The sequence below is a fragment of the Ochotona curzoniae genome, unplaced genomic scaffold (genome assembly GCF_017591425.1).
Source record: "Ochotona curzoniae isolate NIBS_2020 unplaced genomic scaffold, NIBS_Ocur_1.0 scaffold_4701, whole genome shotgun sequence".
NCBI classification, from domain to species: Eukaryota; Metazoa; Chordata; class Mammalia; order Lagomorpha; family Ochotonidae; genus Ochotona; species Ochotona curzoniae.
In genome coordinates, this window is record NW_024467122.1 from 7,260,962 (window position 1) to 7,288,759 (window position 27,798).

At 52.8% G+C, this 27,798-nt stretch overlaps 1 protein-coding gene across 3 annotated transcripts in view; it reads right to left on the reverse strand.

The window, feature by feature from the left end:
• Positions 1–27,798, reverse strand: part of ADAMTS17 (ADAM metallopeptidase with thrombospondin type 1 motif 17) — a 206,764-nt gene that overhangs the window by 131,684 nt on the left and 47,282 nt on the right. For all 3 annotated transcript variants that reach the window (XM_040969713.1, XM_040969712.1, XM_040969714.1), the window contains 3 exons: positions 25,704–25,787; positions 24,925–25,082; positions 24,073–24,116 (listed from right to left, as the gene is read on the reverse strand). In XM_040969713.1, coding sequence (XP_040825647.1) covers positions 24,073–24,116; positions 24,925–25,082; positions 25,704–25,787 — 286 coding nt within the window. The remainder of the gene's footprint in view (positions 1–24,072; positions 24,117–24,924; positions 25,083–25,703; positions 25,788–27,798) is intronic.

Consider the following 27,798-nt stretch of genomic DNA (forward strand, 5'->3'; position numbering starts at 1 on the left):
CAAGTTACAAAGCTTTAAAATTCTGGCAATACGTGGCAGGGTTATCAGGATTAAGGATGCTCGGCCACCTCTCAGGACAGCATATCAGTTAATAGAAAGGCCACCTCAGGGAGCAAGCAGGCCCACAGAGAAAGGCTGAAACAGGTGTTGGAGAGGAACACAGGTTCGAGGCAGGAAGGTGCCCAGTTCCTGAGCCACACACACAGGAGTACATGTGCACACACCCTGGCACAGGTCTGAGAAGAAAGTTCATGCAGGCAGTGTGTGTGTTTAGCCTCACACAAGACACCCACACCCCACGGTGGCTAGTTCGTGTCTCTATCTCACTGCCCTGGGAGAGTCAGATCACCTGCTTCCAGCCATTCAGCTGGAGACCTGGGTTGAATTTCTGGCTCCTGGCCTCAGCCGCAGTGCAACTCGAGCTGTTGCAGGCATTTGGGGAGTGAATCTGCACACATGTGGGATGGTTCCCAAAAACATGCTTCCTCAAAAGTTAGCAGAAATTGGAAATATAAGGCAAGTTCATTTTGTTGCAAATATTTTGGAAGTCATGCCTCTCAACGCTTGTGTCCACACGCACACATCAATTCACGTGGTGGGTGACGGGCATGGCCACCCTCTGTTGAAGGGATGCCAATACCACCCACATTCCCATGGGACCAAATGGAAGCAGCAGCAAGGCCAGTGACTTTCCCAGGCTCAGGGCACAACCAACCAGGAGGGCATGCAGTGCCCAGGCAGGCTGCCAGGCTGCAGCTCATCCTCCTGAGCAGCATGGAGGTGGCCGTGCCCAGGGAACAGGCAGCAGGTGTGGGAGACAGACTCACAGTTGGGCCTGTGTGGGCCTCATCCCAGGGGGCAGGGACGTCTGCCAGCAACTGTGCAGGGGCCAGGGAGTTTGCTATTCAAACACCAAGTAGCAGAGCCTTCAACCCAAGAATGAGCAAAATACGATATGCATTGCACATTTCTTGCAGGATGGTTTACAGCTTTCATCGGATTTCCAAGGGGTCCACAACCTCCAAAAAGTGGGGGGGAAATTACACATGGAATCTCAGGGTATAATCAAGGACATTGCCTTGGAAAAAAATCCTCTCCAGATAGCCAAGCCAGACCAAAAGATCTTGGGAAAGTAGCCCCTCAGCCCTCGGGGATTACCCGAGCATTCCTGCGAAGGTGATATACAACAGCAGCCTGCAGGCCATGCCAGACCTCGGTCAGCTGCACAAGGCACCAGTGGGGAAGGGTCGCAATGAAGCAGGGCAGCACAGAGTGAGGGGCGGGACTGTGTTTTCTCACTGAGATACAAACACTTCCTCTGAAAGAGCCAGGAGCCAAGTGAACAACTTGGATCAATGCTGTGATGGTAAAGAATGCAAAAATGAGCTGGTGGAGCAAAGGAGGAGGGCAGCTGAAGAGCAAGCACCCTTGCCTGCTCAGAAAGCTGACTGACAGACACCGCATGCGATCCTGGCTGTTAAAACATGTCCAGGCCACTGTGTCCAGGCAGGGCCGGGCCTGTCTCCCTGGGACTGCTTCTAACTTCCAGAAAGCTTTGCTCTAACATGGGCTCTTTTCTTGGGTTGACTGTGGCTCACTGCAGCTCTGGCTCCTGCAAAAATGTCTTGAGAGCGGATTTACCGTGGGCCCGCAGGAGTAAAATCATACTACCAAAGTCATCTGTCCATGTTGGTCTGCACTTGGTGGACTTGCCAGAATCCCTGCCGCAATTATCCAGAGAAAAGATGTGGGCAATTGTTCTGTCCATTACAGAACATCATCTTCTGTTCTGTCCTCATCCACCTCAGATACCTCGGCCCCAACCAGGAGCATCCCACACCAGCGGCCGCCTGCACAGGCATGGAGCAGAGCTGCGTTCTCCATAACTCATTTTCAGTTCTGGTCTCACATCAGCCATCAGTTGAATGGAGCACAGAGAAAATTTCCCTGAAAAGGGGCTCATCCTTCAAGACCATCTTCCCAGGGAACATCAACTGAACACACATTTTTTTAAATCCATTTCTTAGCTACACTACTAGCCTGACCACCTTCCTAGTACAGGAAACCATGGATATTCTAGGTTCATGTGCCCAGCCCAACACCATGCACATGGGAGACAATGACTGATTCTTAATGGCACTCGAATGATGGATCTTGACGAGTCATCCAGTGTCCAAGGTTGAAGTCATCCGGTGCCCTGGGTTTCCTCCCAGTTGGGCCCAAGTTGTTGCTGCTGGAACAATGACCTGGTCAGGAGGTGGCAGCTGGTTCTGCCACGGTCCAGTGAAAAGTCTAAGACTGTCCTGAAGTGACCACTGTACCATGCAGGAGGAGACCTACCCTATCCATTCTACTATCCTGTACCTCGCTTGTGCCTCTGTGTGGTACCAACTACATTTATCACAAAATAAGGATGACTTCCAGACCTCTGACCATAGCAGGCTCCTCTATTCAAAAGCAATAGCCCAAGAATGCGGACTGCTATTTCCTGGCCCTCACTCTGTGCTGGGTAGGCCCCAGCTACAGCTGCCCGGCTGCTGCTGTCCATGGAATGCAGCTGTAAGAATAGATCCAACAGCCTGGCTAACGTGGGAACTGAGCCACTGGACAGCGCAGCGAGATTCTCAAAGGTCACCTTTGAGGGTCAGCCGCTCATGACAGGAGGTGATGATTGGCCTGGACTCTTTCTCAAGGGCATGTCTGGATCTGGTCTGGAACACTGACCCAGTGGAATCAGGCCGACATGCCAGGCATTCCTCTGATAGCCACAGCCCCACAACTGTCCCACAGCCACAGCACTGGTTTCTAACCACTCACTGCTAGCCTTGATTTCAGTTGTCCGAACTCTCTTCCCCCGCTGCCTCCTCCTCCATCCTCCAAGGTTCTTTACCAGACAACTCCACCTGGAGACACTGATGGCCCTAGAACACCTACACCAGTCACTGCCACCCTTGGCCAACCAGTTGTCCAGGCTGGCCTGATTAATTAAGACCACAGAAGCCACAGGGTCCTTCCTGCTCCCCTGTCAGGTACTAGGATGGTCCCCAAGGCCACCAGGCTGTTTTACAGAGAAGGGCAGACAGTCCTCATGAAAGGGAATGCATAGCGCATTTCCACCTACCTGCACAGACACCTGTGCCCAGGGCAGGAGCCGGTGATTCTGTGAGAAGCCCTGTTCCTGGAAGATTGTTCTGGAACCCAGAGTTCATTACTATCTAACTTTTCCCAAGAGACCCAGGATGGGCTCATGTAAAACTAACACAGATGCCACTGTTCCCAATGTATCCTTGGCTCCCTTGGCCATTGCTGAGGAACACAGAACCACAGGTAACTCTCTGTGAGCCTGGGAGGCCTGACAGCATGAGGGAGGTGGGCTCTGCCCAGGGGTGTGCACCTGTATCCCCCTGTGCCACTGAGCATCTTGGGGAGTACAGTACTTGCTCAGTCTCCCCGAGCCTTTTCCAGTCTAAGACTAATACCTACCACATGGCCTAGAGGCTACGAAGCATAAAGCACGTAAAGCACTTTCACAGACACCAAGCAAGTATCCATCCCTGAAATCACTGTAACAAAGTCCAAATTATAAAAAGAATGTCACAAAAAAAAAAGGATTCACCAGGCACAGACTGTGTGCCAAGCAGCAGGGGACAACGTCACAAAGATCGGAGGCTTTCATTGCCAACGTAAGACATGCTGAGCCTAAGAGCTCTGTCCCACGTGTCATCAGGGAAGCTAAGACAGAAGAGTGATGAATTGGGTTGAGAGTCCCTCTTCCCACAGGGACCTGGGCCACTGTCTCCAAGAGCTGGGGGGGAGGCTGGGCTGCCAGTCAAACGAGCCTATGAGAATGCTAGCAAGTGACACCAGCAGAAAGCAAACCAAGGGGTCTCCACTGACCCAGTCCCTTGGACTTGCTGCTTTCAAAGCCAGGTACAAGCACCCGCCTTTCCAGATACCATCACCCTCTGCTGAAACTCCCTGCTGTCTCCCACACCGCCAGGACACAGCACCCAGAGATCAATGCTTGGCTGCAGTGTTTCTCATTAACCTGGTCACCAGGAGGAAACAAAACTCGTAAGAAACATTTCTCAGACATAGGATAAATAACTTGGTGTTGGCAAATGCACTTTCTGGAACCATCACACATCCTTCTGGTCTCTTAGATCAACGTATCTGCCTGTGCTGGGACTCCTTTGATCCAACACATGCTAATAATAATAATAAACAATAATTAGTTGCTGAGGCAGAAAACACTCTTTTACAGGGAAAGGTCACTATTAAGTTAATAACCAATCCAGAGTGACTTATCCAAGGGATGTGCTTATATTTCAGAAATACCTTTGTGACACGGAAGAAGAGCTAGGATTCTTTCATTTCATAGGAGACAATGTCCAACAAGGTTTTTTTTTTCTCCTCCAACATGCATAGGGAGAATGGTTCATCTTTGGAATAAACAGTGCCAACCCACAGGGACCCCAACATGTGCAATGATGAATGTGATTGCCTACCTCCTGCCACACACACAAAAAATTAACCCAAAGTTGATCACAGTCCTGAATATAGAGGCTGGAATATAAAACTTTCAGAAGGAAACAGAGGAATAGACCTTCTTAAGCCTGCGTCAGGACTGATAAGCCTAACCTTATCAAAGTTGGAAACATTTATGCTTGGAAGGAAGCACCAAGCAAACACCACCCACATCTGATAAGGGGCTGCCTGCAGAAGCAAGCAAGCTAGCAGGGAAATGCAACGCTAACCCACATTCCCACACTGCTTCTCACCCACCAGGTTGACTGCTGGCTTGGAAAGGTGGTGCTGGCACATCTGCAACAAACAAACTGGAACCTTCACCCTGGCAGGTGGGACTGTAGAACCCAGACTCAGACAAAGAGCTGGGTGCCTTCTTCAAATGCTAGAAGTGAAGTAGCCATGAGATTCAGCAACTCCACTGCCCATCAGACGCCCAAACAAAATGAAAACTGAGCCTCACGAAAACACCAAAATGTAAACAGCTGGAAAGTATGAGGAACTCATCAGCTGAGGGTGGGTAAACAGAAGGTGGTGGCTGCAAATACAATGCCCAGAGAGACAAACCCATGCAGGCACAAATAACCTGGCAGTGGCTACAGCCTGGGGAGGGGGAACAAGAAATGACTCCTCAGGGGTACAGGACTTATTTCTGGGGAGATAATGTTCTAGAAACTAAGTGACAGAGATGGCTGCCCAGTTTTATATATACATGGACTAAACATTGCAGCGCAAACAGGTGAATGTTACGGTATACAAATGCTTGCTCAATAAAGCCGCCTATGAAATATCATGCAGCTCTTAAAGTCAAGACTTTCTAGAAACAGTATTTTTTTTCCTTACTATAACAGGAATCTGGTTCCAGGCCTTTATAATATTATCACATGTTTGTGCAACTGGCACCATGACTTAACTGTAGAGTTAATCTTGAACTGACCAGCAGTCACTCCCCCATGCCCTCTTGTCCAGACTCCTGGCACCCGCTGCTCCCCCCCAGCATGGTCATCTTCTCTAAATTGAGTCACTTGCAGCACATGCTCTCCCAGGTTCATGCACACTGTCCTGTGTTAGCACTCGTCCCTGCTGAGGGACAAGGCACTGCATGGAGGAACCTGAACGTACATGCCCACTGACTGGCTGAGGGACACTGGGCCTACTTGGGAGTCCCTCAGGAACAATGCTCCTGTGATCATTTGGAAACACAAGCACATTTCTTGATCCCATGGAATCACAGAGTCACAAAGCCACTCATCTCTTGAAGGTCTGAAAAATGCTTCCCAGTTTACAATTTAACACTGTCAATGTGAGAGAAAATAGTTGTGTTTTTCTTGAAATAGTGGCTACAAGAACATTATGCACCTTCTCAGTTAAAATAACACAGGTTCTCACACACACACAGTTATGCCAGGTATGCTTTCCAATTTGGGTACCCGGCCTGACCCGCTTTAGCTCAGGTTCTTACGACAGTGACACATGTGTCTTGTTGTCTGCAGATTAGGACTCCTGAACCAGGCACACGGTAGATACCTGCTTCCAAATGTGCTGGCATCAAGAGGTGGAGCAAACTAGAAGAGAAGGGACTTGGTGCAAGGAAGCTGGGACAGGGGGCTCACAAAAATTCCTGCGGTTGGCTCCTACGAGAATGGATTCTTACCAAAAGAGTGTTCTTAACCCGCCCCCCCCCCCCGCACCATGCATGCACTTTGGTAGACCAATTTCAAGCAAAGATCTGACTACGGCACTCCACACACAAACATGGGTGGTTAGAAAAGTGATCATACGGACTTCCCTGTGCATGTTTTAGCTGCACGAAGGAATTCCTGACACTCATTATGAAGTTTTATTCGGTATTTCTTACTGTCCTAGGTTAACAGGACTGTCTTGACAACACAAATTTCAACACAAATTTCAACATATTTACAAGAGAACTCCCAAAACTTCACAGCAAATACAAGGCAGAGGAGGTCTCTACTTCTCAATGCCAGCATCGGGTGCCCAGTGAGTCTCAAGGCGGCACATTTCCACCCTTCCCAACACACCAGTAAAACTCCATGTACCAAAAACAAACTTCTAATTGCATTTTTCCATGAATTCTGAACTAACCTTGTACGTCTACCCTTACATGTAACATACAAATTCTCCCTTGTTCAAAACCAGTCACTGCCCTAGTCAGTCATGTCTACAGAGCGAAGACCCTACACACACTCAAATCTCCTGTCCCTCTTACTGAGTTGTAAGTTGCTCCAGAAGACTGTTCCTAAAAGTAAGCGGGGATGGTCTAAAAGCCAGTGTGGAGCCTTCAGAAACCCACCTACCTCCAAGAACTTGAACTCCCAGTAGCAGGGGGTTAAAGCAGGCCCTAGTGTTGACTCATTCTGTGCTCAGGGCTGGTCAGGTTCATGGAGGCTCCTCCTGCCCTTGTGGACTCTAAGAAGTTGAGAACCCTAGAGAAACCTCAGCCACTGCCACCCAGGGGCCCAGTCAGACTCCAATATGGGAGTGCACATTGTGGGGCCACAAGTTCAAGTCCTACCTGTGCCTCCAAGCCAGCCTCCTGCTAACACGTACCCTGGAAAGTAGCAGGTGATGGCTCAAGCACTTGGCTCCCTGCTACCCACATGGGAGACTCGGATGGGATTTCTGGCTCCTGGTTTTCTGGTTTTGGTCTTGCCAGCATTGAGTGTTGCGGGTGTTTGGGGAATAAACTGACATCTCTCTCTCTCATGTATGCACTTTTTTAAAAGGGGGGCATGTTGGATATCCCATTAACAGTGTGGGTTTTGTGTCCTTCTCGAACAGTTTTGTTAATTGCACTGGCCTTGTGACCATCCTGCGTGGAGCTATTCCCACCAGCAGGACCCAGCCAGTGATGTGCACGCACCATGACAGCCTCTGCCCCCGACAGCCCCTGCGGTCTCCTACAGGTTGGACCATACCAGAATCCCAGGCAGGGCCTGGGAAGGAAGCAAACGGCCAGGTCAGCATGAAGATGGTGCAGCTCTGTACCGATTATGGTCTACCTCCAGTCTGGGTGCCCAGCCCTTTAATGCCATGCTTGTAGGCACACTATACATTCTTGCCAGCCCTCACAGCAATTGTGGCACATTCAACCAGGAAGGCAAGGCACGATCAGAATAAGAATGGTTTAGTTACACTGGACCCTCCACAACTCCTGGAGGCCCTGGCTAAAATTACACAGACCAGACCAACCTCAGAGCTGAGTTGGGAAAACACAGGGGCTGGGCCCAGCTGCCAGGGCCTTTCCACACCAAGCACCAGGGCTCAGAGCACACACATCCACTTGTCAGCCTGGGAGAGCTATGTTTCTGTCCCTGCAAAGTCAGGAAACACCAGCAGGCAGTGGGGCAGGGGTGGGAGGTGGTGAGGAGATGGGTCAAGTTACATCAGGTCAAGCAGGATCCAAGATGCCAAACGTGCTAAAGTGTGCCAGACACTTTCATTGTGCCAGCAAGGCTGCCACAGAGCCCCATTAGGGTAATAGTCAGAAACTCAACATGACAGGGACCTGTCAGGGAACACGGGGACTTAAAATTGTGTACTTTGGACACAGATGCCTTATGGATATCTGAATCCTAAAAGCATGTTTTCTGTGGCTTAGTTCCACAAAGACTCGTAAGGTCATTTTTTCCCTTGAAAATGCAGCCCCTTTTCCTGTTGTCCAGTGTCCCACCTTGGACAGATGTGGGGAAAGGCAAGTTTCAGTGTTCTTTTGGATTACACCAGAAGACAGCAGTGGCGCACGCGTGGGGATGAGTGGCGCCTGCCACTGGCCTCAGAGAAGGAACACAGGAAGGAGTGATGGGGACTGTGACCACCCAGAGCCTGCCTCCAGGAGGCAGCCCCAGGAGATGGTCACCACCTAGATCTTTCAGGAGGAGCCAGATGTTCTCAAATACATCAAGAAAAAATTGGTAAGACATGGTGAGGGCAGACGCAAGTTCCAGGTAACAAGCTTGCCAGTTCAGTATGGGATATACCACCACAGTTCCTTTCCTTTGTTCTCTATTTGGGAAAGAGTCAGAGAGAAGGGAGCATTCTGCTGTTTCATTTCCCAAACTCCCAGGGTGGCCTGACTCAGGTTGGACCAAAGCTGGGAAGTCAAGCCACTTCTCCTGTGTGGGCAGGAGGAGCCCAGTTACTGCAGCTGTCACCACTGCCTTCCCACAGTCCACTTTAGGAGGAGGCTGCTAGGAGCCAGAGCTGGGAATCAAACCCACATAGCCACGGGGTCGCAGGTGTCTCAACCAGCATCTCAACCACTTGGCTGAGCATCACCCCATGTGTGACAGCATTTCCAGCTGCTGTTACTGCACATGCCTTCCGTGCCTCTCACCGGGCCCTGGGTCAGACCCTGCCTTCCCCTCAGCTCAGGGAGTACAGGCTGCTGTCAACTCAACGAGTGTGTGTGTGTGTGTGTGTGTGTGTGTGTGTGTGTGTGTGTGTCCACACTGACCACAGTGTGTGTGTGTGTGTGTGTGTGTGTGTGAGAGAGAGAGAGATCATGGCCACACTGACCACAGGCCACGGGTTGTACACTGAAACTCTACAGCAGAGCCATGTTGTCAAATGCAGGCCCATCCAAGGGCAGAAGCTCAGGGGCGTGAGGGAACAGGGGGATTTTCCCAGCTCCAGTGGCCTGTTCTGCAGCCAACGTGGGTGCATGTGAAAGAAAACTATCTTAGTAAAGGACAAGGCCACGATGTCACAGGGTGCTCGGTCAACACCAGTCTCAAAGGGGAAAGAAAGGCTCAAAAGAGGCTGAGCTGCAAGAGAAAACTTGGGCCATTGTGAAGGGGTGACAAGTTCTTTCTCCCAGGGCCTGGCTTCAGCCCCACTGCAGAGGTTGGGGCAGGTCACAGGGCCGGCTGCCCCTCTGTGCTACCACGAACATAGAGGGCCCTTGTTCTAGGGTGGAGACCCCCACCTCAGCTCCAGAAACTACCCAAGGGCTGACCCCAGAACTCTGCACAGCTCCACTCTTTCTCAAAGATGCTACCACTCACGGACTAGGGGCAGGGAGGGTGGGAGGAGCAGTGGGACAAGCTGGAAAACTAGTCAGGCAGGCGCGGGAGGCCCAGGGACCTCAGCCCGAGCTCCCATGTGCAGCCAGGCGCAACCAGAAGGCGGGTGCCGGCTGTGGCCTGCATGGCCCCAACAGGCTTGCTCCTTGTGACCTGTGGCCTTATCAGAGCCAAACCATGGGTCACCAGCAGCTCATGGCCATGGAATGTAGCCTCTGCAGCCTGAATTCCACAAAAACACGTTTTCTTCCGTGTGCGGCCAAACAACATGCCCACAGTTATGTCCTTAAGGGTCTCCCCAAAGATCTCACAAAGGGGCCTTTGGGATTTGATGACTGGAGGAAGGCCATATAGAGCTTTCAGAACCCTTCCCCTCTGACATCATTAATGTCACAGGCGTCCTTAAAGCGACTGGGTGTCAGGGCATCCTGGGACTCACCAGGGGGCAAGGGTGACATGGAGGGGCAAATCACCACTATCCCTTAACTGTGGGCCACTCGGGGTAGAAAGCACCATAAGCCCAGCCAGTGAGGTCTGCGGGAGGAGAAGGACAGGGGTCTTTGGAGCCCTCTGGGAAGCTCATGGGGGTGCCCGCACTCATGATGTGAGCTAGGGCTGCAGCCACCAGCAGTGGGGACAGGCAGACATGGAACTCCAGCCACCCTAGGCATCTGTCCAGGAACAGGTTAAAGATAGGACAACCTAATCCCATACAGAAATGTGATCCTTGCCCAGCCAGACCTTCAAGGAAAGTCAACCTTGGCTTTGAAGGCGTGCCTGAAGGACATGACCACGGAAACAGGTTTCTAAAGCCAGAGACCACTGTGCCCTATATGCACTGTAGAGAAGAGGGATGTGTGGGGGCTTATGCCAAGGGTGGGGAAGGGGTATCAGCTAATGTGAGGGGCCCACCCTGCGGGTGCCAAAGAAAAAGCACTGACAACCTTGACCCAGTCACTTGACTTCTCGGGGCTGACATTGGACCTCAGTGGCAGCTCCAAGGCAAAGCTGTTACATCTCAGCCCACGTCATTGCTATGGGGCTGTGCAGGTGCCAGTGTGTTGGGCAATACAGGCAACCTCAGTCCTTCCCACCCACCAAGGGATTCCCCAGAAAACCAAGCCCCTCCAGTTCATGCTCAAGTCACATCAATCTGAAGAGCTCAGATCCACCCACTTCTCTTCATCTTTCCATCCCCACTCAAATTAATGTGCACTCGGCTACAGGTATAAGCATCTTCCTTACCTGGGTGTAGTGGTACATTCTTGGAGCCGCAAAGGATACCAGGAACCAGGGAAGCTGAGCCTGTGTATACTCTTGCCATTCCTACACACACACCTACAATTATTTACTTCAAGGAAGCACCTTCCAGCCACTCTCCAGCATGGAGACATTACACGGTACAATAACGGAGACTGACACACATGTCGTGACAACACAGGAGTGTGGCTGATACCCGAGACGGGTATCTAGAGAGGTGAAGGCAGACTGAACACACTGAAAGACTGTGAACACACTGAAAGACTGTGAACACACTGAAAGAACTGGACAGCCCTTCACTTCACCATGCTGCTTCTGACATGAATGAGGGCCGGCACTGGGGTGCAGTGGGTGACACTGCCCCTGGCATGCCAACATCTGGAGTGGACACTGGTTTGTGCCCCAGCTGCTGCATTTTAGATCCAGCTCCCTGTTACTCAACTGGGAAAAGCAGAAGACTGACCAGTGTTTGAGCCCTTTCCCCTTTACTAGAGATGAAGCTCCTGGCTTCAGCCCAAGCTAGCCAGTGCTGACCGCTGTGGCCACTTGGGGAGTGAACCAGCAAAAGAAAGCGTGCACTCTCTCTCTGCAATGCTTTCAAATGAGTAAATCTTTGTTTAAAAAAAAAAAGGTTGATAAACTATTTCTAGAGTTTCCCACTTGATAACTTCAGACTTAGACCACAGGCAACTAAAACAATATATAAAGGAAAATGATCTTAACAGAGAAGCCAGATAGGAGCGCCTGGATCTTGGAAGCCACCACCACTGCACAGAACGCGAGTCTGGAGGTGAGGGGGTTCCGACCGGGCAGTGTACAGTGGCCCAGCTCTTGATGGGCCTCTCCGCCATGGTGCCAAGCTGGCTGCAAAAGCTCCAGGCACTACCCTTTCACAGCAGGTGGAAAATCCTTCTCTGTAGCTTCCACTGGTTTCCCTTAGATCTTCCTGGACTGAGTGGGGTCCCTGCTACAGGGAGGCTGCTAGGGGGACAGCAGTGACTGGCGTTCGGCACCTCTTCCAAGTTCAAACCCCACCCCTATACCACCTCCCACTCCAACACACATAAACCTTGCTTCGGAATCAAAGACTTCATCATTGAAATGACTGCTAGCACTAATGCTAGGAAGACAAACACATATGCGGATTTGCACATGGGTGCAGACACATGCCTCAGTCAGAGAAGCGAGGCCTGATGTTTCTACCCTCTTATCCTCGGCCTGCAGACCCAGGTAAAAGGCCTTCCCTGGGGTCCTATCTGGAAGGAGCTGAGAAGATCAGGGACACACAGCCAAGTCTGTCTTGGAAGGCAGCCCACCCTCTCCTCTCAACCCTGGTGGTGCCAGAAGGTGCAAGAGAAGTACCCCAAAGCCATTTGGGGAGAAAGGCATCCACGGAGGCTGACAGGTCTTCGAGTCTGGAGCCTACATACCTCATTAGCTCCAGGACTGAGCTGGGTGATGGCTTGGGTAGCTGCAGGCTGAAGATGTGCCACCTCCCAAAGACAATGAGGTCCCCAAGGCACCACTGCTTACCCTCAGATAATCCAGCAGAAAGTTTAATGCAGGCTGTAACATAATAGCACCTCTTGGCACTGACCCTTAGACATAGTTCTTGGGCTAATTCTTGCTTCAGTAAAGACAGTTTCCAGGGCGCCTGAGCTGCTTATCTCATGAAGCAGCCACTGGAACCCTGTAATCCATCCTCACGGCTCATCCCCCAGCTCAGCCGGGGGAAGGTGGCAGAGCGCCGTGGCCGGGTCCCAACATGCTGCAGTCTCACTCCCCCAGCCACTGGCCACCTGCAATCCGACCATCGCCAGCCACTCTCAGCCTTGGGATTAACAGGCTTTCTCCAGAGCTGACATCACGCATGCTCCATGCAAATTTCCCGGCGCGCCCAAGGCTTTCTCAGGACAGGAGGCTGTCTGGAAGCGCGTCCCTGGCTGGCCCCACGACGTCTTGTCTGAAAGGGTGTCCCCCTGCTGTCTGCTTCCTCTGAACTCTGAGCACACACAGCCTGGTCTTGCAACCATCCCTGCTCTGTTACATAACCTCACATCCATCCCTGTTGCCTCCCGCTCCCTCGCGGCTGTCGCCAGGGGACTGGACCATGGGCAGCACCTCCCTGCCATCTTACCGTCTCTGAGCCTGCTTTGGCTGAACACCAAGATGGAATCAACCCTGAGCACTGTGCTCCTGTCTCTACTTCGCTGATGAACTGTATTAATTCTGCAACTTGACAGATTAATCGAAATTAGTCCAAAGTGACCTTGGCCCCTGTTAGATGACCCCTCAACTGCATTAATGAACACAGGTGTACCCCAAGTAAGACAGACAGACCAATGAGCTTAGGTGGTGCCTGGCCAGGAGCAGCTCCAGATTACAAACCTCCACGTAGAACATTCCATAGTGGGGGTTGATGTTAGCCTTATCCAGGAAGCTGGCCCATCGGAGGAGGGGCTAGGGTGCCTGACCCAGACCATGGGAGATGCCACCAACTCATCTTGATGGTCCCAAGACACAGATGAGCTTAAGCCCTTGCTGCAGGGAGCCCAGGAGGTGACAGTAACCATGGCAAATATTTAGAGATTCTTAGCCAAGCATCAAGTCACATAAGGCCACCCGCCGGCTAACCCAGTACACAGTGGAACACCAGAGCAGTGACGTGTGGTATACCCTCCCAACACGCATACACCTGTTCTAGGCAACATGTGCCTCACGTCAGCAGCCCCAGAGCACCAGGAGGTGCCAGATGCAAAGCTGCCAGTGGAGCTGTGCTTCCCCTCTCTCTGTGTAAAGTCCCATCTCTCACCCCTGCCCTCCTGGGCAGCCCTGTGACCTGGCTTTAACCATGTGCACAGCAGCTGGTCCAGTGCTGCTTCACCCCGGTGGGAGCTGTCTGTCTGCAGACTCCATGGAACTTTGAGATTCATGAGGCAGAGGGGTACCCTAGCAGGCAACAGGGGTGCGGACACATGATATGCACAGGTGGTTATCGTATGCCTACTGGCTGATGCACACAACCCATAACAGGAGGCCTGGGACCCAGCCCTGGCTCCGAGCAGTCCTGACTCCAGTTCCGTGGGAGCTATCAGGGATGGCTCAAGGAGTTGGGCCCTGCCAAGCCTCACCCTCGTGGGAGACCCAGCTCGAGTCCCCAGGTCCTAGCTTTGGCCTAGCCCAGACAAGGTTGTGATGGGCATTTCAGGAGTGAACCAGCAGGTGGAAGCTGCCTTTGTGTGTTGCAAATAAAGAAGAACGCTAACCTGTCAGGAAGTCACTTTGGCCACCCTATATGAGATGACCATTTGGAGCTATTCATGGGATGCAAAATCTCCTCACGTTGTGAGGCTCTTTTGCTAACAGCACATGGGGTGCGTGAGCAAGCTGCCAGGCTGAGTAAATGTGTACAACAAGAATTCACTGGGCAGCTACCATGTGCTGGGAGGACAGAAGGGGACCTGAGATGGAGATAAGCCCTCCCGGTTCAGGGACAACTAATGGAGCAGAAGGGTAGGTACTGACCACAGAGAGGGGTGGGGGCAAAGGAGAGCTACTTGTGCCTCACTGAGCAAGTGCCACTGAACAGAAACCTGGAGGAAGGGAGTAAGCCCAAGTGAAGGGAGCCACGGCCTGGGCCCCCAAGTGCAAGGCCCCAAACTGGAGAGGAGTCCGGGGTGGCTCACGCAGGTTTGTGGGGCCATGAGCATGCACAGGTGCGACCTGCCAGGGAGCTAGGCCTCCTCTTCTGAAGAGTTTCATCCTGGCAGTGCTCTGGAGCTGTGCGAAGGTCTTGCTTTCACACCAAACACCTGCCAATATCTGCCACAGGCAGCCAGAAGCCAGGATCTCCACTCAGCTCCTGTGTGTGAGTGGCAGGGGCCCAAGCCCTCTTGTGCCATTGTCCTTTGCACTAGGCTGGAGCGGCAGCAGAGTATGGGATGCAGGTGGCGCAAGCAACAACTTAACCTGGGGCACCGTAAGCCCCACCCCTCTGGGGTCGGCTGTGACAGTAACCCTCTGACTGGCACTTCAGGGTAGGCCATGCTGAGGTTAGGAGCCTGGCAGCCACAAGGAACATGGCACTGGGCCATGGGTGATTGGCACACGTGGAGAACAGAAGGCTGAGGTGGGTGGAGTGGGTAGCAGGCACCTTTAGGTGTGTCCAGCAGGCACTGCTAGACAACCAAGGGAAACCTCGGCTGCTCTTTTCTATGGGACAATGGGCACTGTGCCTAGTGTGCAGGCCATGCTGCCTGGCTTGCCAGACCCGTCACAACTCCACGCAGGAGCACAAGGTTAGGGTGCCCAGCCCCAGGCTGCCCATAGCCAGGAGCAGAGCAAGCTGACCTCTGGGGGCCCCTCCCTGTGCTTGCTGATCAGCTCCCGGGTCCTGCCTGTGAGCCCCACTGCCTTGCACACTCGGGCTGTGGAGGATGGAAGCAACTGCCAGCCTGGCAAGGGACCGTCTTCCTGGTTCACTGTCCAGGAGGAGCTCTGGGGCTCTCAGGCTTTACCTCCAAGCAGTTGTTGATCTTGGCAGACGGCCCTCCTTCATGGCAGAGGAAGGGCTGCAAAGCCCAGGAGGCAGGCCCCGGGGACTCCCTGGCTGCGGGAAGCCTTCCATTTAATCAGGGGCTGAGCCAACCTTGGAGAGGAACCACCAGCCCCACTCCAGGGGAGGCGCCCCACCCCCGCCTCTGCAGCTGTTCCCTCCTGTTTGACTTTGTAACCAAGGGGTACAGAAGACAATAGAAATATCTGGAATATTATGAAATCCAGTAAGAGAGTGAGCGAGCAGCAGGGACTTGGAGCAAGCGTTCCGCTGAATGGGTTTTTCCAGGAGGTGAGCGGATTGTTTTCATGGAGACCGTGGGAAAGGGAGAAGGAACCCTGAGCCAGGCCAGCAGCAGCTCCGGCCGCAGCTCAGAGGCAGCCACTGAGCTCACGGGGGACAAGAGGCACAAGATGCATAGGGTAGGGGGACCCTGGGGAGGACAAAGGCATGGACGCCACAGCAATTCCACCTGCCAGGAAGGCTGCCCCAGTGCCCACGAATATGGACGGTCCAGGGGTCTCCCCTCCAGGTCACTTAAGGAAGCTACCCAGTCTCTGGCTCTCCTGACTGTGCAAGCCAGGTCCTATCCCCTGCACACACACGCACACACACAAGCAGCCAGTAGAGCTAAGCCCTCCTGTACGTCTAGTGCTGCCAAGTCTTAGATCAGCAGTTCTGGAAGCCGAGTCCCCATAGAACTCGTGAAAGCCTCAACTGCTGGCTTCTGCAGGGCTTCGCAGCAGCTGAGGAGCATGCATTTCCAGCACCCACTCTGGTCTAGCACCATTCTCTGAGAACCAGGAGCTTGGAGCATCTCTGTCCAGCCCCGTCCTGTGACTCCTGCCAGGCAAGGAACACTGAAACCAGGATGACAGCAGTACTGACTCTCCCTTCCCTTCCACCTCCCCCTGTCCCATTTTGCAACAATCACAAAATACCAGAAGCTGGGTAAAGTGATAAAACAATTTTACACACAGTTTTGAAGATTCAGAGCCCAAGATCGTGGTGGGATTGGATGGGGTAAGGGCTTGGGATCGGTCTATGGTGACAGCCTCACAGCAGATGGCATCATAGCAGATGCAGGTGCATCAGGAACATGCTGCTCATGGCGGCCTAGCTCGAGTCCCTTCCCAGGACAGCACTCTGAGTGAGCCGAGGACCAGCCCGCATCTCCAACCTGAGAGCCAAGCCCCCCATTTCTGAGCCCTGGAGGGACAAACTCAGACCATACCCACACACCACTGCCATGTTCAACAATGAATCACAGGCCCCTTACCCACAGACCCCATCTCTTCACACCCACACATGGGTAAGAGGTTACAGCAGTGTCTGTTCTAAAGATTTGGAAACTGAAAGCAAAGTGCAAGCCCACTGCCTGTCATGCCCCTTGAGGTAAGAGAGCTGGGATTTGGATCAGGCAGTGACAGCATAGGCTGTATGTGTGTGCATGCTCGAAGCCATGCCCAGCTCCCACCCTTCTTAATGATCACGTTTATGGAAAATCTGATGAGGTGGCAGGACATGTGGGGCCAGCCCGAGAGCCTGGCTGAGAGTCAACATCCTAACGATTTTGAGCATCCACGGTTCCCCCCGTGCCTGGCTCAATTACCATCGCTTAATCTCCCTCAGCTGTTGTGGGGCTGTAGCCTCAAATCCAGAGAACATGGGAAGGGACTCAGAAATCCACCCGCACACTCACCGCTGTGCGGGATAGGCAGTCACTGCTGGAGATGTGTACATGGTATTGATAAGGCAGTGACAGTCTATAATTACAGTATCCAAGCCGTCCTTGATGTTTTAATTAGCAAGCCATAATAAGCAAATTAAGGAATCCCCTTGCCACCTGAGCAAGCCACAATAATGCTGTGTGGGGGTTTTCTAAGGGTGGACACATACACACCGGTAGCATTAGCATCACATGGGCCTCCCAGACCCTAGAAGTTGAGCCCCTGGGGGCAGAGCCAGCCATAGGTGCCAAGCAGGTCTCCCTTCAGGTGGCCTGCAAACCCCGCAGAGCCCTCTCACTTCCATCTGAGCAGGTACTCTCTGACAATCAGTAAGCCTGAGAAACTACAAACTGGCCAACACTCCTCATCCCCCTTCCCCAAATTCTGAGCCAGAGAGGGATGAGTCACCGGAGGGTGCTATCTATGACACCGCGGCACGGCTCCCACCACCATGAGACCTGCATCCAGTGCTGTGCACCAGGCTTCCCTAGTCCTCAGGACCCCACTTCCCCAACCCCCAGACCTCCAGACCTGCCCCTGGGCCACCTGATCCATACCAGCGCAAGCATGTGCCACCTGTCACATAGGCACAGGTACATGTGGCACCGCCACTGGTTTACCATGCTTCCTCAGTGTTTGCCCCTGTGAGCTCTGGGACCCACGTGTAACACCTGGCAGGGACCCTCACAGACACTAAGCCCCGAGCTAGGACTGTCTGAATTCTCACCTCCACTCCTGAACCTGCACATGGACTCATGCCAGGGAGGCCTCAGCCCTGACTCTATGGCTGAGACCACAGAAGCATCCTTCCCAGGAAAGGGGGGCTGCTGATGTCATAGGGATGGCAAAAAAGAGGCAAGGACCGGATTCAAGTGTTAGACGTGCTGAGGAAGTTTCTCTTTGGTCTTCAAGGACAAACTACAAGGAGGATGTTGACATCTCCTGGACAGGACCTGCCAGATGATGAACATTTCTGACCACCAGACAGCAAGTTTACTGTGTGCAAGGCACAGTCCTGTGGACCAGTCGGCAGGACACAACTGTGATTGGAATCTGAGGTTCAGTGAGGACACTCCATGAAGTCTTTGGATAAGTGAGATGATAAGCATGACTTTATTTTGGTGCAGTTTTTTTTTTTTTTTTAATAATGTGTGGGAAGTGCCTCTCATGAAAAAAAAATTGAGTGGCAGTCTGTTTTTTGGTTTTGTTTTTGCACAAAAGTAGATACACATATTGAAATCTGTTTTTTAAACTTTTTTTTTGCAAACTTTAGAAATTTATTTGAAAGATACCAGCCAGTTCCTAAGGAAACCCAGCCAGCCCCATGAGACCAGCAGGACCCTGGACCAGGGCACCTTTGGCCTGACTGTCCCATTATTAAAGAGACTGCCCCATCTTGGGGCCACTAGTGTGGTATAGTGATTACGCCACCAGCAGCACCCCATGCAGGCTCTTGTTCCAGCCCCAGCTGATCCACACCCAATCCAGCTTCCTGCTAACACACTTGGGAAAACAGCAGATGCTGGCCCGAGTGCTTGGGTAGCTGACACCCAAATAGGAGACCTAGAAGTAGCTCCTGGCTCCTGGCTTCAGCCTGGTCCAGCCCCAGCTGTTGTGGCCATTTGGGGAGTGAACCAGCACATGAAATATCAATCTCTGTGTAATTCTGCCTTTAAAAAAAAAACAGATCTTTTAAAAAGAAAAGATTTAACCAGGTCCACATGTCCACGATGGGACCCAAGCTGGTCTCTGAAGGACACTCAAAATCATGCCCAAACCATAGTCCTATGAACACCAGCTCCACCCCACTCCCTTCACGCCACGTTCATCTCCATGAACTTGCTAGGTGTGCTGACATTGCATCCACATCCGGACAAGTACTGCTGCATTCTGTCTCCTTCAGGTAGAACAGCGTTCCAGCATGAGTCTACACTACGCAATGTCTGTCCACACGTCCACCATCGTTGCCTGAATTGCTACTACACTTAGGCTGTCGGCAACACTGCTGGTGTGAAAATGCATACACAAACACCTGTTCATGCCAATGCTTTCACCTCCCTAACGGCAACAGCCACTGTTAGCTTCTGTTTTGGGGGTGATGATGATGGCAGTGACGGTCACCAGCTCTACTCCTTGAGGCGACCCTGGCTGTTTTACTGATAAGACAGCAGAGCTGATGATATCAGGCAAATCACACACAAGGACAGAAGGAAAGCAAGACCTGAACCAGGTCCAGCCTCGGAGCCCAGGGCTCAGACCACGGCACTGACATGCCTGTCTCACCTCCCTTCCAGTGGGCAGCCCGAGGCTGAGCCCTGCCTTTGCTGTGGAGGTAACAGGCTGCTACCAGGCGACCTGAGCCTCAACTGCATCTCAGCTCTCCCCAGCTGGCGCCCATGAAGGCTGGAGCCCTGTCCTGGGATACACTCCACGGGCAGCACTCCCAGACCCCCTGCCTGTGACCGGCTGCACACACAGGCTCCACCAAGGGCTCCTTGGTTGGCATACTAGCCCATTTGCCACTCAGGATTCTGCACCCCCTCCCTGCACTCAGGGAGGCTGCTGTTTGCCTTTAACCAATTCAGAATGAATTCAGAGTCCTAATGGAGCCAGGAGATGGCACACGGGACATCACCCCAGCTCACTGCAAGGTGCTCCTTTCTTGTGACTGGGAGAAAGCTCCTCGGGGGGGGGGGATGGTGAAGGCTCCCCTGTCTTCTCTGTGACAAGGTGGGGAGCATGCCACTTCTGGCTGCATCCTGGAAGGGGTTCTATTTCAACCACTCTCACACTGGCTCCCCTGATCTGAACACCCCAGGCAACCCTAGGTCTGAGAACTCTCCCTGCCCAGCCTCGGCAGGCTGTTCCACACTCCACTTGCCCTCAAGCCCAAGGCTGTCCAGCCTGGCCGCATGGGCCACTGATTTCCAATTCCAAAATAAATGTCAGCTCCACATCTCTAAAGGGAGATGCCCACATACTTTCTCCATTTTCTAATTAAGTTCAGCCTTTATGCAACCTCAGACATGACCCTGGCTGGAGCAACAAAGCCAGTTGAATTTGGTTCCCTGGGGCACTGGCTTTGGTTCGGAACCTTCCTGCCAGCTCTCAGAAGGACCTCAAAGACCAAGGAGGGGAGAGCTGCAGAACCCATAGCCACGGGGGAAGCCTCACCAGACTGGCAGGGACAGGAAGCCTCCACCCAGGCACATGCGTGTGCATGTGGGTGTACGCAGGCCTCTATATACATGTGTGTGTGTAGGCAGCCTCTACATGCACATGCATGTCATTTACATGAATCCATGCACAGCATCATTCAAATACACGGAGCAGGAGACTCCCCCGACCCCCGTCTTTGTCCACCACACCCCATCACCCTGACTTTCTCCAAGATCTGGATCCAATTCTATATGCATTTGGGAGAAAGTCTCTGCATTGATGATTAAGACTAAACTTATGAGAAAAGAAACTTTTTTTTTCCTTCCCAGAAACTCTACTAGCTGGATTTGTGGGATGTGATGCCCTAAAGTTGATAGAATGCCACTGCCCTAACTCTCCTAAGTAGCTGAGTTATTATTATTTTTTTTAATTAGGCAAACCCTGCCAAAGGCAGCCTGGCTTCTGAGGCCAGACGAAGGCACACTAAGTTCCTAAATTGAAACTTCTGAAAAAGAAAAAATTCCCTCAAAGAAGTCGGGAAGGGCCAAAGCATCATTATAAGCACCACCCAGACTTCTGACAACAACCCACAGGCTGTCTGATCCGGGACGAAGAACCCCTAATCAACACAAAACCTCGGCCTTGGAACCCTCTCTGGGCAGACACATGGTCCCAGCGTGGACAAAGTCTGGGGCCAGGCCTGGCCATGCGGCCAGGAAGGAGACAGGCATTAGCCACAAAGGCTGGCGTGAGTGCTCAGGCCCGTAGACCCGTCATCTCCCCTCATACACACACGTGTCACGTGCCATGGGATCAGGACACATCAGGACACATGTGCCATAGCTTTACCTTACGAGAGGCACAAACGCACCAAGTACGCACAGCCTCCACACGTCAGATCTGGGCTGTCTCACACCTGCTCCAAACACCAACGTGCCCACAGCCCGGCAGGATCCAAGGCCAAGGCCCCTCCCCTGGTGCGTGTGCACACAATGGGATGCACACTGCACACACACGGGGGTGGGGGCAGCACTCTGTAGAGCCACAAGGCTACACAACCCTCCACTGCAGGACCAAACTGTCCCCATGGCGCCCTGTGGCTCCTGAGTCTCTCCCTCTGGACCACAGGGCTAGCCAGCAGCCACGCCTACTGTAGCTGCCCAGCACCAGTGAGAGGCTCAGGCCGCACTGTGCTAGGTCTAGACAAGACCAGAATTCCCGGCTCCATGGGTGGCTTTCGTAGGCCAAAGCCCCTAAGTTGAATCATCATGGAGGTGGGGGTTCTGACTTCTAAGCATTTTGAAGCAATGCTTGGGTGCGGTTACGGGAATACTAAATAAAGCAGAAAACAAGAGCACCCCCAGGGAGACAGGAGCCCGGGGCTGGGGCCGGGGCTGGCCAGTGCACCACCTGCTTTGCTCCTTGAATACCCCTTCACAGATTCCTCTGGAAATTTTCTGACACCTCCCCCCACGCACATACCCCATTTCTGACAAATCCACCAAGACCTCAGCAACTCACCTGTAGGAAAAACACATGCAGGCACTCTGCCAGGGCAGGGTTCTACAGCCACAGGGGCGGGCACAAAACACAGCCAGAAGGATACACTTGCCACATTTCTGTTCAGGCACCAGCAGCAGTATCCTCTTATCGCCTGCCCCAGATGCCAGCATCACAGATTTCGCCAGTGGCCTCCCTCCATAACACACCCAATGGAAAAAAAAAACCCATGCCCCTCAGCTCTTTGGGCTTCACCACCTCATGCACCATGTCACATGCAGAGCTCCAACAGACTGCAGCAAGCCAGGCCTGGGGGGCGGGGCTGGAAGACTCTAGGTCCTGGTTGGGACTCCCACATCCTATCTCAGAGTGTCTGGGTATGGGTCCCAGCTCTGTCCCAAATACAAGTTCCTGCCACTGTGCCAGCAGAAGGCAGCAGCTGCACCACCCACACATGGGACCCAGCCTGCTTGGGCTGTTCAGCCATAACCCTTGCAGCCATTTGCAGAATGAGTCAACAGATGACTGGTTCTCTCCCTCTTCTCTCCACCCAATTAAAATAGGCCTTAAAAATAAATGGAGGCTTCAATGCCATTGGAGGCTTCAATGCCAATCCCAACCCTGGCAGTGGGTGGCCCTCCCTCTGCCCAAACCCTGCCCGCAGGCCACACCTCTGCAGCTCTGCCCTGGACTGTCTGAGTGCACCCCTGGTGCCATGGGATGCACAGGGAAAGGAGTCCTTGTGTCCCAAGATCAGGGAGAGCCCCAGCACCCGGAGCAGACACAGAGCTGTGGGGCAGCATCAGGCTGGCTCAGACACACACCTCAGGGATGTGTCCATTTCTCTGAGCATGGACCATGCCCCTCCTCTGCTGGGAAGGTAAAGAGAGCTTCTCTACCAACGAAAAACCAACAGGAGGCTAAGCAAGGGTGAGAAACCAAATCCAGCCTGACTCCGGCTATCCAAGAAGGATGCACAGCTCAGCTGCTGGGTTTGGGGCAGCGGCAAGAGTGGGACCAGCTCCTGGTCGGCCAGCCAGGGTGCAGTAACTGGCTGGAGGGAAGAGGAATGCAAAGGGCACTCCTGGCCTGCAGAGGTCTCACACCCTGTCCACCTGGCATGACAGGAAGCTCACCCAGCACGGACTTCCATTACCACTGAGACCAGGCAGCAGATTTGCAGGAGGCTAATCCACAGAGGGAAGCACAAGCCCGTTCTCCATCATGGGCACGGTGCCAGGTGTGGGGTGGGCCCATACTGCTCCCACGGGAGACCTGGATGGGTTCTTGGCTCCTGGCCATTTGAGCTATCTGGGGAGCAGATAAAACACCTTTCTCTAACTCTGCCTTTCAAAAAAATCAATAATTTCTTAAAAAAAATTTCACACACTGGGACCAGCACAGTAGCACACCAGACTAATCCTCCACACTATAATGTCAACATCCCCCATGGGCACCGATTCTTATCCTGGCTGCTCCACTTCCAATTCAGCTCCCAGTTTATGGCCTGGGAAGGCAGAAGGATGGCTCAAGTCCTTGGGCCCGTGCATCCACATGGGAGACCTGGAGGAAGCTCCTGGTCCCCAGCTTTGGATAAGCACAGCTCTGGCCATTGTGGCCACTGGGAAGTGAACCAGTGGATTGAAGACCTCTCTCTCTCTGTTTCTCTGTCTCTCAATTCTGCCTTTTAAATAAAAACAAATATTCTTTTTTTAAAAATTCCATACATGTTCAGTACATGAACAGGCTTCCCCGCCCCCACTGCCAAATACCTTTACATGTAAGGAAGGCTGGGAGACAGAAAAGGGAGAGAAGGGAAGAATGTTTATCCAGTACCACATGCAGGTCCTGCTGAACCAGAAAGCAAACGCATCCCCCATCCACGCTGGTGGAGCACATAGCTCCTGCAGCCATGTAAGTCATACATTCAGCCAAGACCACCCAACACACTGGACAAAGCCCACCGTGTCCCCCAGCACACACCTGCCTCCTGTCTGGGTGTCCCCTACCACAGACATCTCCCTCGGGCAGCCTGGGCCCATTTCCCTGGAGGTCAAACTTTCCCCATCTTGTTGGTTACCCCTTCATTCAGATGCCCTCTACCAGATACCATATTGGCCCCCTTTAGGAAAAAGCACAGAAGTCAAAGAACCACAAAGAAGCACCATACAAGGAAAGAGGCAGCAGAGCCCGAGAGCTGGGACCCAGTGTCCCAACTGAGACCCAGTGTCCCCAGGTCGTCCTGCTGGGCACAGCCCTCTCCCAACTCCCCAGCTCATGACCATGAGTCTCAACTCACCGACAGTGTCACACGGCTCATCTTTGTGGACGCAGAAATCTGTCCTGCAAACAGATGAGCAACATCAGGTGCATGCAGTGGTGCTCCAGAAAGTGACGCAAAACACTGGTGAGCCCCAGTGAGCTGTCCCTGGGTGCAGCTGCTTGGAGAATGACAATGTGCAGCTTTTGCAACAAGTAACGCAGCCACAGCAGCCCAAGTAGTGGGGGGTTACACTTAGACGGCCCTCTCATAGCCGACCTATCCCACATGCAATAGCTGCTGGAAGGACCATTTCTAACAGCTGGGAGTGTTCTGAAAGGAGATGTCTGCAGAGTCGGTCATCACCGGAGACAGATACTGGCTAAAATCCTGACAGCAGCAGCTGACACGGGCAACTCCACTTGGGCCACTGTTTTATGAAGCCCCAAATGACCACAAATCACCCCTGAGAGCACAACACAGCAGTTGTTTCTAAAACCTGCACCCTAACTTTCCAGGATCACCCAACCCAGGGCTAGGCATCAGGCCAGTGAGCAGGCAAAGACGACCCAAGCCTGGAGCTGGCCTGATGCTCTGATACTGCAAGTCTATGGAGCTCAACAGGCCCCACAGCACTTTGCCATGCAGGGTTGGCAGCGATCACAGCATGCTGGACGGAGAGCACAGCATGCTGGAGGTTCAGCCAGGACGACTCCTCCCACCTGCGTGAGAGGTGGGCTCCACCATTCACCCCACCACCACCACTGAACAGGAAGCCAAAGTGCAGACAGAGGTCCAAGGTCCAATGTCCTCAACACAGCCTGCATCCTCTCCAGCAGGAGACTTTTCTCTCCCTCACACCTACCAGCCACGGGCCCAATCCACATTTACCTGGTCACAAAGACGGCAGCATCCACAGGAGGCATGTCATCCTTCCCTCCAGGAACCTGATTGCTGCCCAAGTACCGGGCGCCCCCATACTCCTCATTCTGCCAGTGACAGAAGCTCTCCAGGGACCGCTCTCCATGGTGCCCGATGGACAGCTTGGCCTAGGGGATACAAGAGTGGGAGGAGTGAAGGCCCAGGGCATGTACCCAGTCCGAGGAGATCATTACAGTGCTTGCTGAGTTATCTCTTGATGATTCTCTGTATCCACTGGACACATCAGAGAGGTGGGCAGGTGGTGGAAACTGGAGGAAGTCAACCCAGAGACTGAGGGCTAAGATCTGGTGAAGCATGTTCCATAAGAACATCCTTTCCTTCTGTCAACAAGGCGCAGAGCACCACTCAAAGTAATCTCCCAAAGACCCCAGGTTGAACTCCAAATGCATTGGAGGTGGGAGGTGACAGTCACACTTGAGACTGCAGAGGGGAGAGGCAGGGAGGCATGGGACCCCGGGTCAGGGTTCCCACACCCTTAACAGCGCTCTGCTTCATCCCACAAGGCCATGGTGGTTGAGTATGACTCACAAGGGATTCTCATAGAGCTCATGGGCCTCAGGGAATAGGGCAACATTAAACACCAATTCCCAACCTTTTTGCATTGAAATGATCTTCATGTCTCCAGGCCTTTGAAAAGGAGCCCCTCCCTGGCACCCAGTGGCAGTGAGCTGCTCAAAGACCAGTCACGTTCCTCCCGGTGTGCTCTGGAAGGCGCAGTGGGGACTTACCGGGCGCTGTCGCAGCAGGACCAGCTTGGTGACCTGGATATGGACCTTGACCCCAAGGCTCTGATGCTGAAACATGTTGTACACCTTTCAGGAGAGGGGGAGAGGAGACACGGGTATGAGGAGAAAAACGAACGCCCTGTGTGGCAACTTGGGACAAAGCAGTGACATCAGGTGCCAATGTTGGCCAGTGCACACTTAGGGTCCCAGTGCTAAACGCAGGTGCTGGGACGCCCCCCACCACAGACTCGACTTTTTTGAACATCCAAATAGTCTTAGCATACAAATTCCACCCCGTGGGACTTTCATAATGAAAATATAGGAAGTACAGCTGTGCTCATCTCATACTAAAAAACAAAAACAAAACAAAAAAAAAACCTAAAGCAGTGTGACTTCGTGTAACTCAAGTTTCAATATTCGCAGGTGGAGTGTAGAACAACAAAAAGTACATATAGGTGAGAAAAATAACAGACTTTACTGAAGAGACTTTTCAGAGACCAAAATCTACCCTAAGAGGAAATTTCCCCAGTGAAAAATGTATCAGGGCACAGCATGATGGCCCAGTGGCTAAATCCTCGCATGGCATGCGCCAGGATCCCATATGGGCGCTGGTTCTAATCCTGGCAGCACCGCTTCCCATCCAGCTCCCTGCTTGTGGCCTAGGAAAGCAGGTGAGGACGGCCCAAGGCCTTGGGTCCCTGAACCCATGTGGGAGAGCTTGAAGAGTCCCCTGACTCCTGGCTTCAGACTGGCATAGCTCACAGCTCTGGCCATTGTGGTCATTTGGGGAGTGAACCAGTGAATGGAAGATCTTTCTGTCTCTCCTCTCTGCACATCTGATCTGCATTTTCAATAAATAAAATCTTTTCTTAAAAAAAAAAAAGGACAAAAGCAAGGCAGGGTGATGTGCCTTTCCAACACTGTCCATACTGCACCTCCTTCCTAACCCACACACGGCTGGGAAGAACCTGCCAGCCAGGGCGCTGGCACACTCTGCAGTGTGCTGCTTTCACGCTATCTGGGCAGCAGTAACAGCCCCGGACAGGGTCAGACCAGGCCACACAGACCTGGTCAGGGCCCTGGGGCTCGGCTCACAGGCGGGTCAGCGAGCACAGTGCTCAGGCAGCTGCGTGACAAAGGGATTAAGCTTTGCCATGGCTTCAAGGTTACTCATCGAAACTGCCCTCAAAATTACATAAAGTCTATCTCTGCATAACCTATTCCTTCCCACAAGGGAAAATCGGGACGCATTCAGCTGTCCCACTCTCACTTTCCTCTCGCTAACATTTTCTTGCCTAAGAACAAAAGAAATTTCAGAAAAGAACAAGGTGTAAGAGGCTCTCACTGTCGAGTACTCCGAGACCTCAAGACGTAAATGCCACGTAGCATTCTCACAGGGCCTGGAAAGAAACTGACATCATGCAAAATTCAAGAAAATCTCATCATGCTGTGGACATTCATCAGTATCATGGATCAATACTGGCTGTGTACAGTGGTTAGGTATTACACTAACCCAGACGGAAACCGTGTGGGAGTACAGGCTGGAGAGCAGGTGTGAAAGCTGGGCCCCAGGGAAGGTCCTTGACCCTGACCTTGTACCCATCACACTCCAATGCACAGCACAGGGCAGGACAGATATGCACAGTCACTCCTCAAGGCCCTGTGTCAGGCAAGCAAGCAAGCAGGTGAGAGCCCAGGAGGAGCCTCAAAGCACAAGGGGCAAAGATCATGTCCACACACTACAGTCTGCCCATCACTTTTTCCCACAAAAACTCATCCCTGGCAAAAGTCCCAGAGGCAGTAGCCATGTGGTGTGCTGGGAAACACCTGGCTGGGCCACAGAAGAGTGAGGCCAATCATCTGCAAATTCTGTCCCCAGTGTCCACTTGTGGCCACATCCCCACAAACTCAGAGCCCTGGCTGCCTCCATCAGGGACAGGAGGAGTAGAAGCTGCTCAGCAGGCTGGGTTTTCAAACGTGACCTCCTGCCCCACGCAACCCCATGCTTGCCTAGGACACACAGGGTCTTGTGGCTGATGCCCCGTGTTTCTACTGGGCACCCCCCAGACCTTTCTCTGGCACAGTGCCTCTGAGTGGC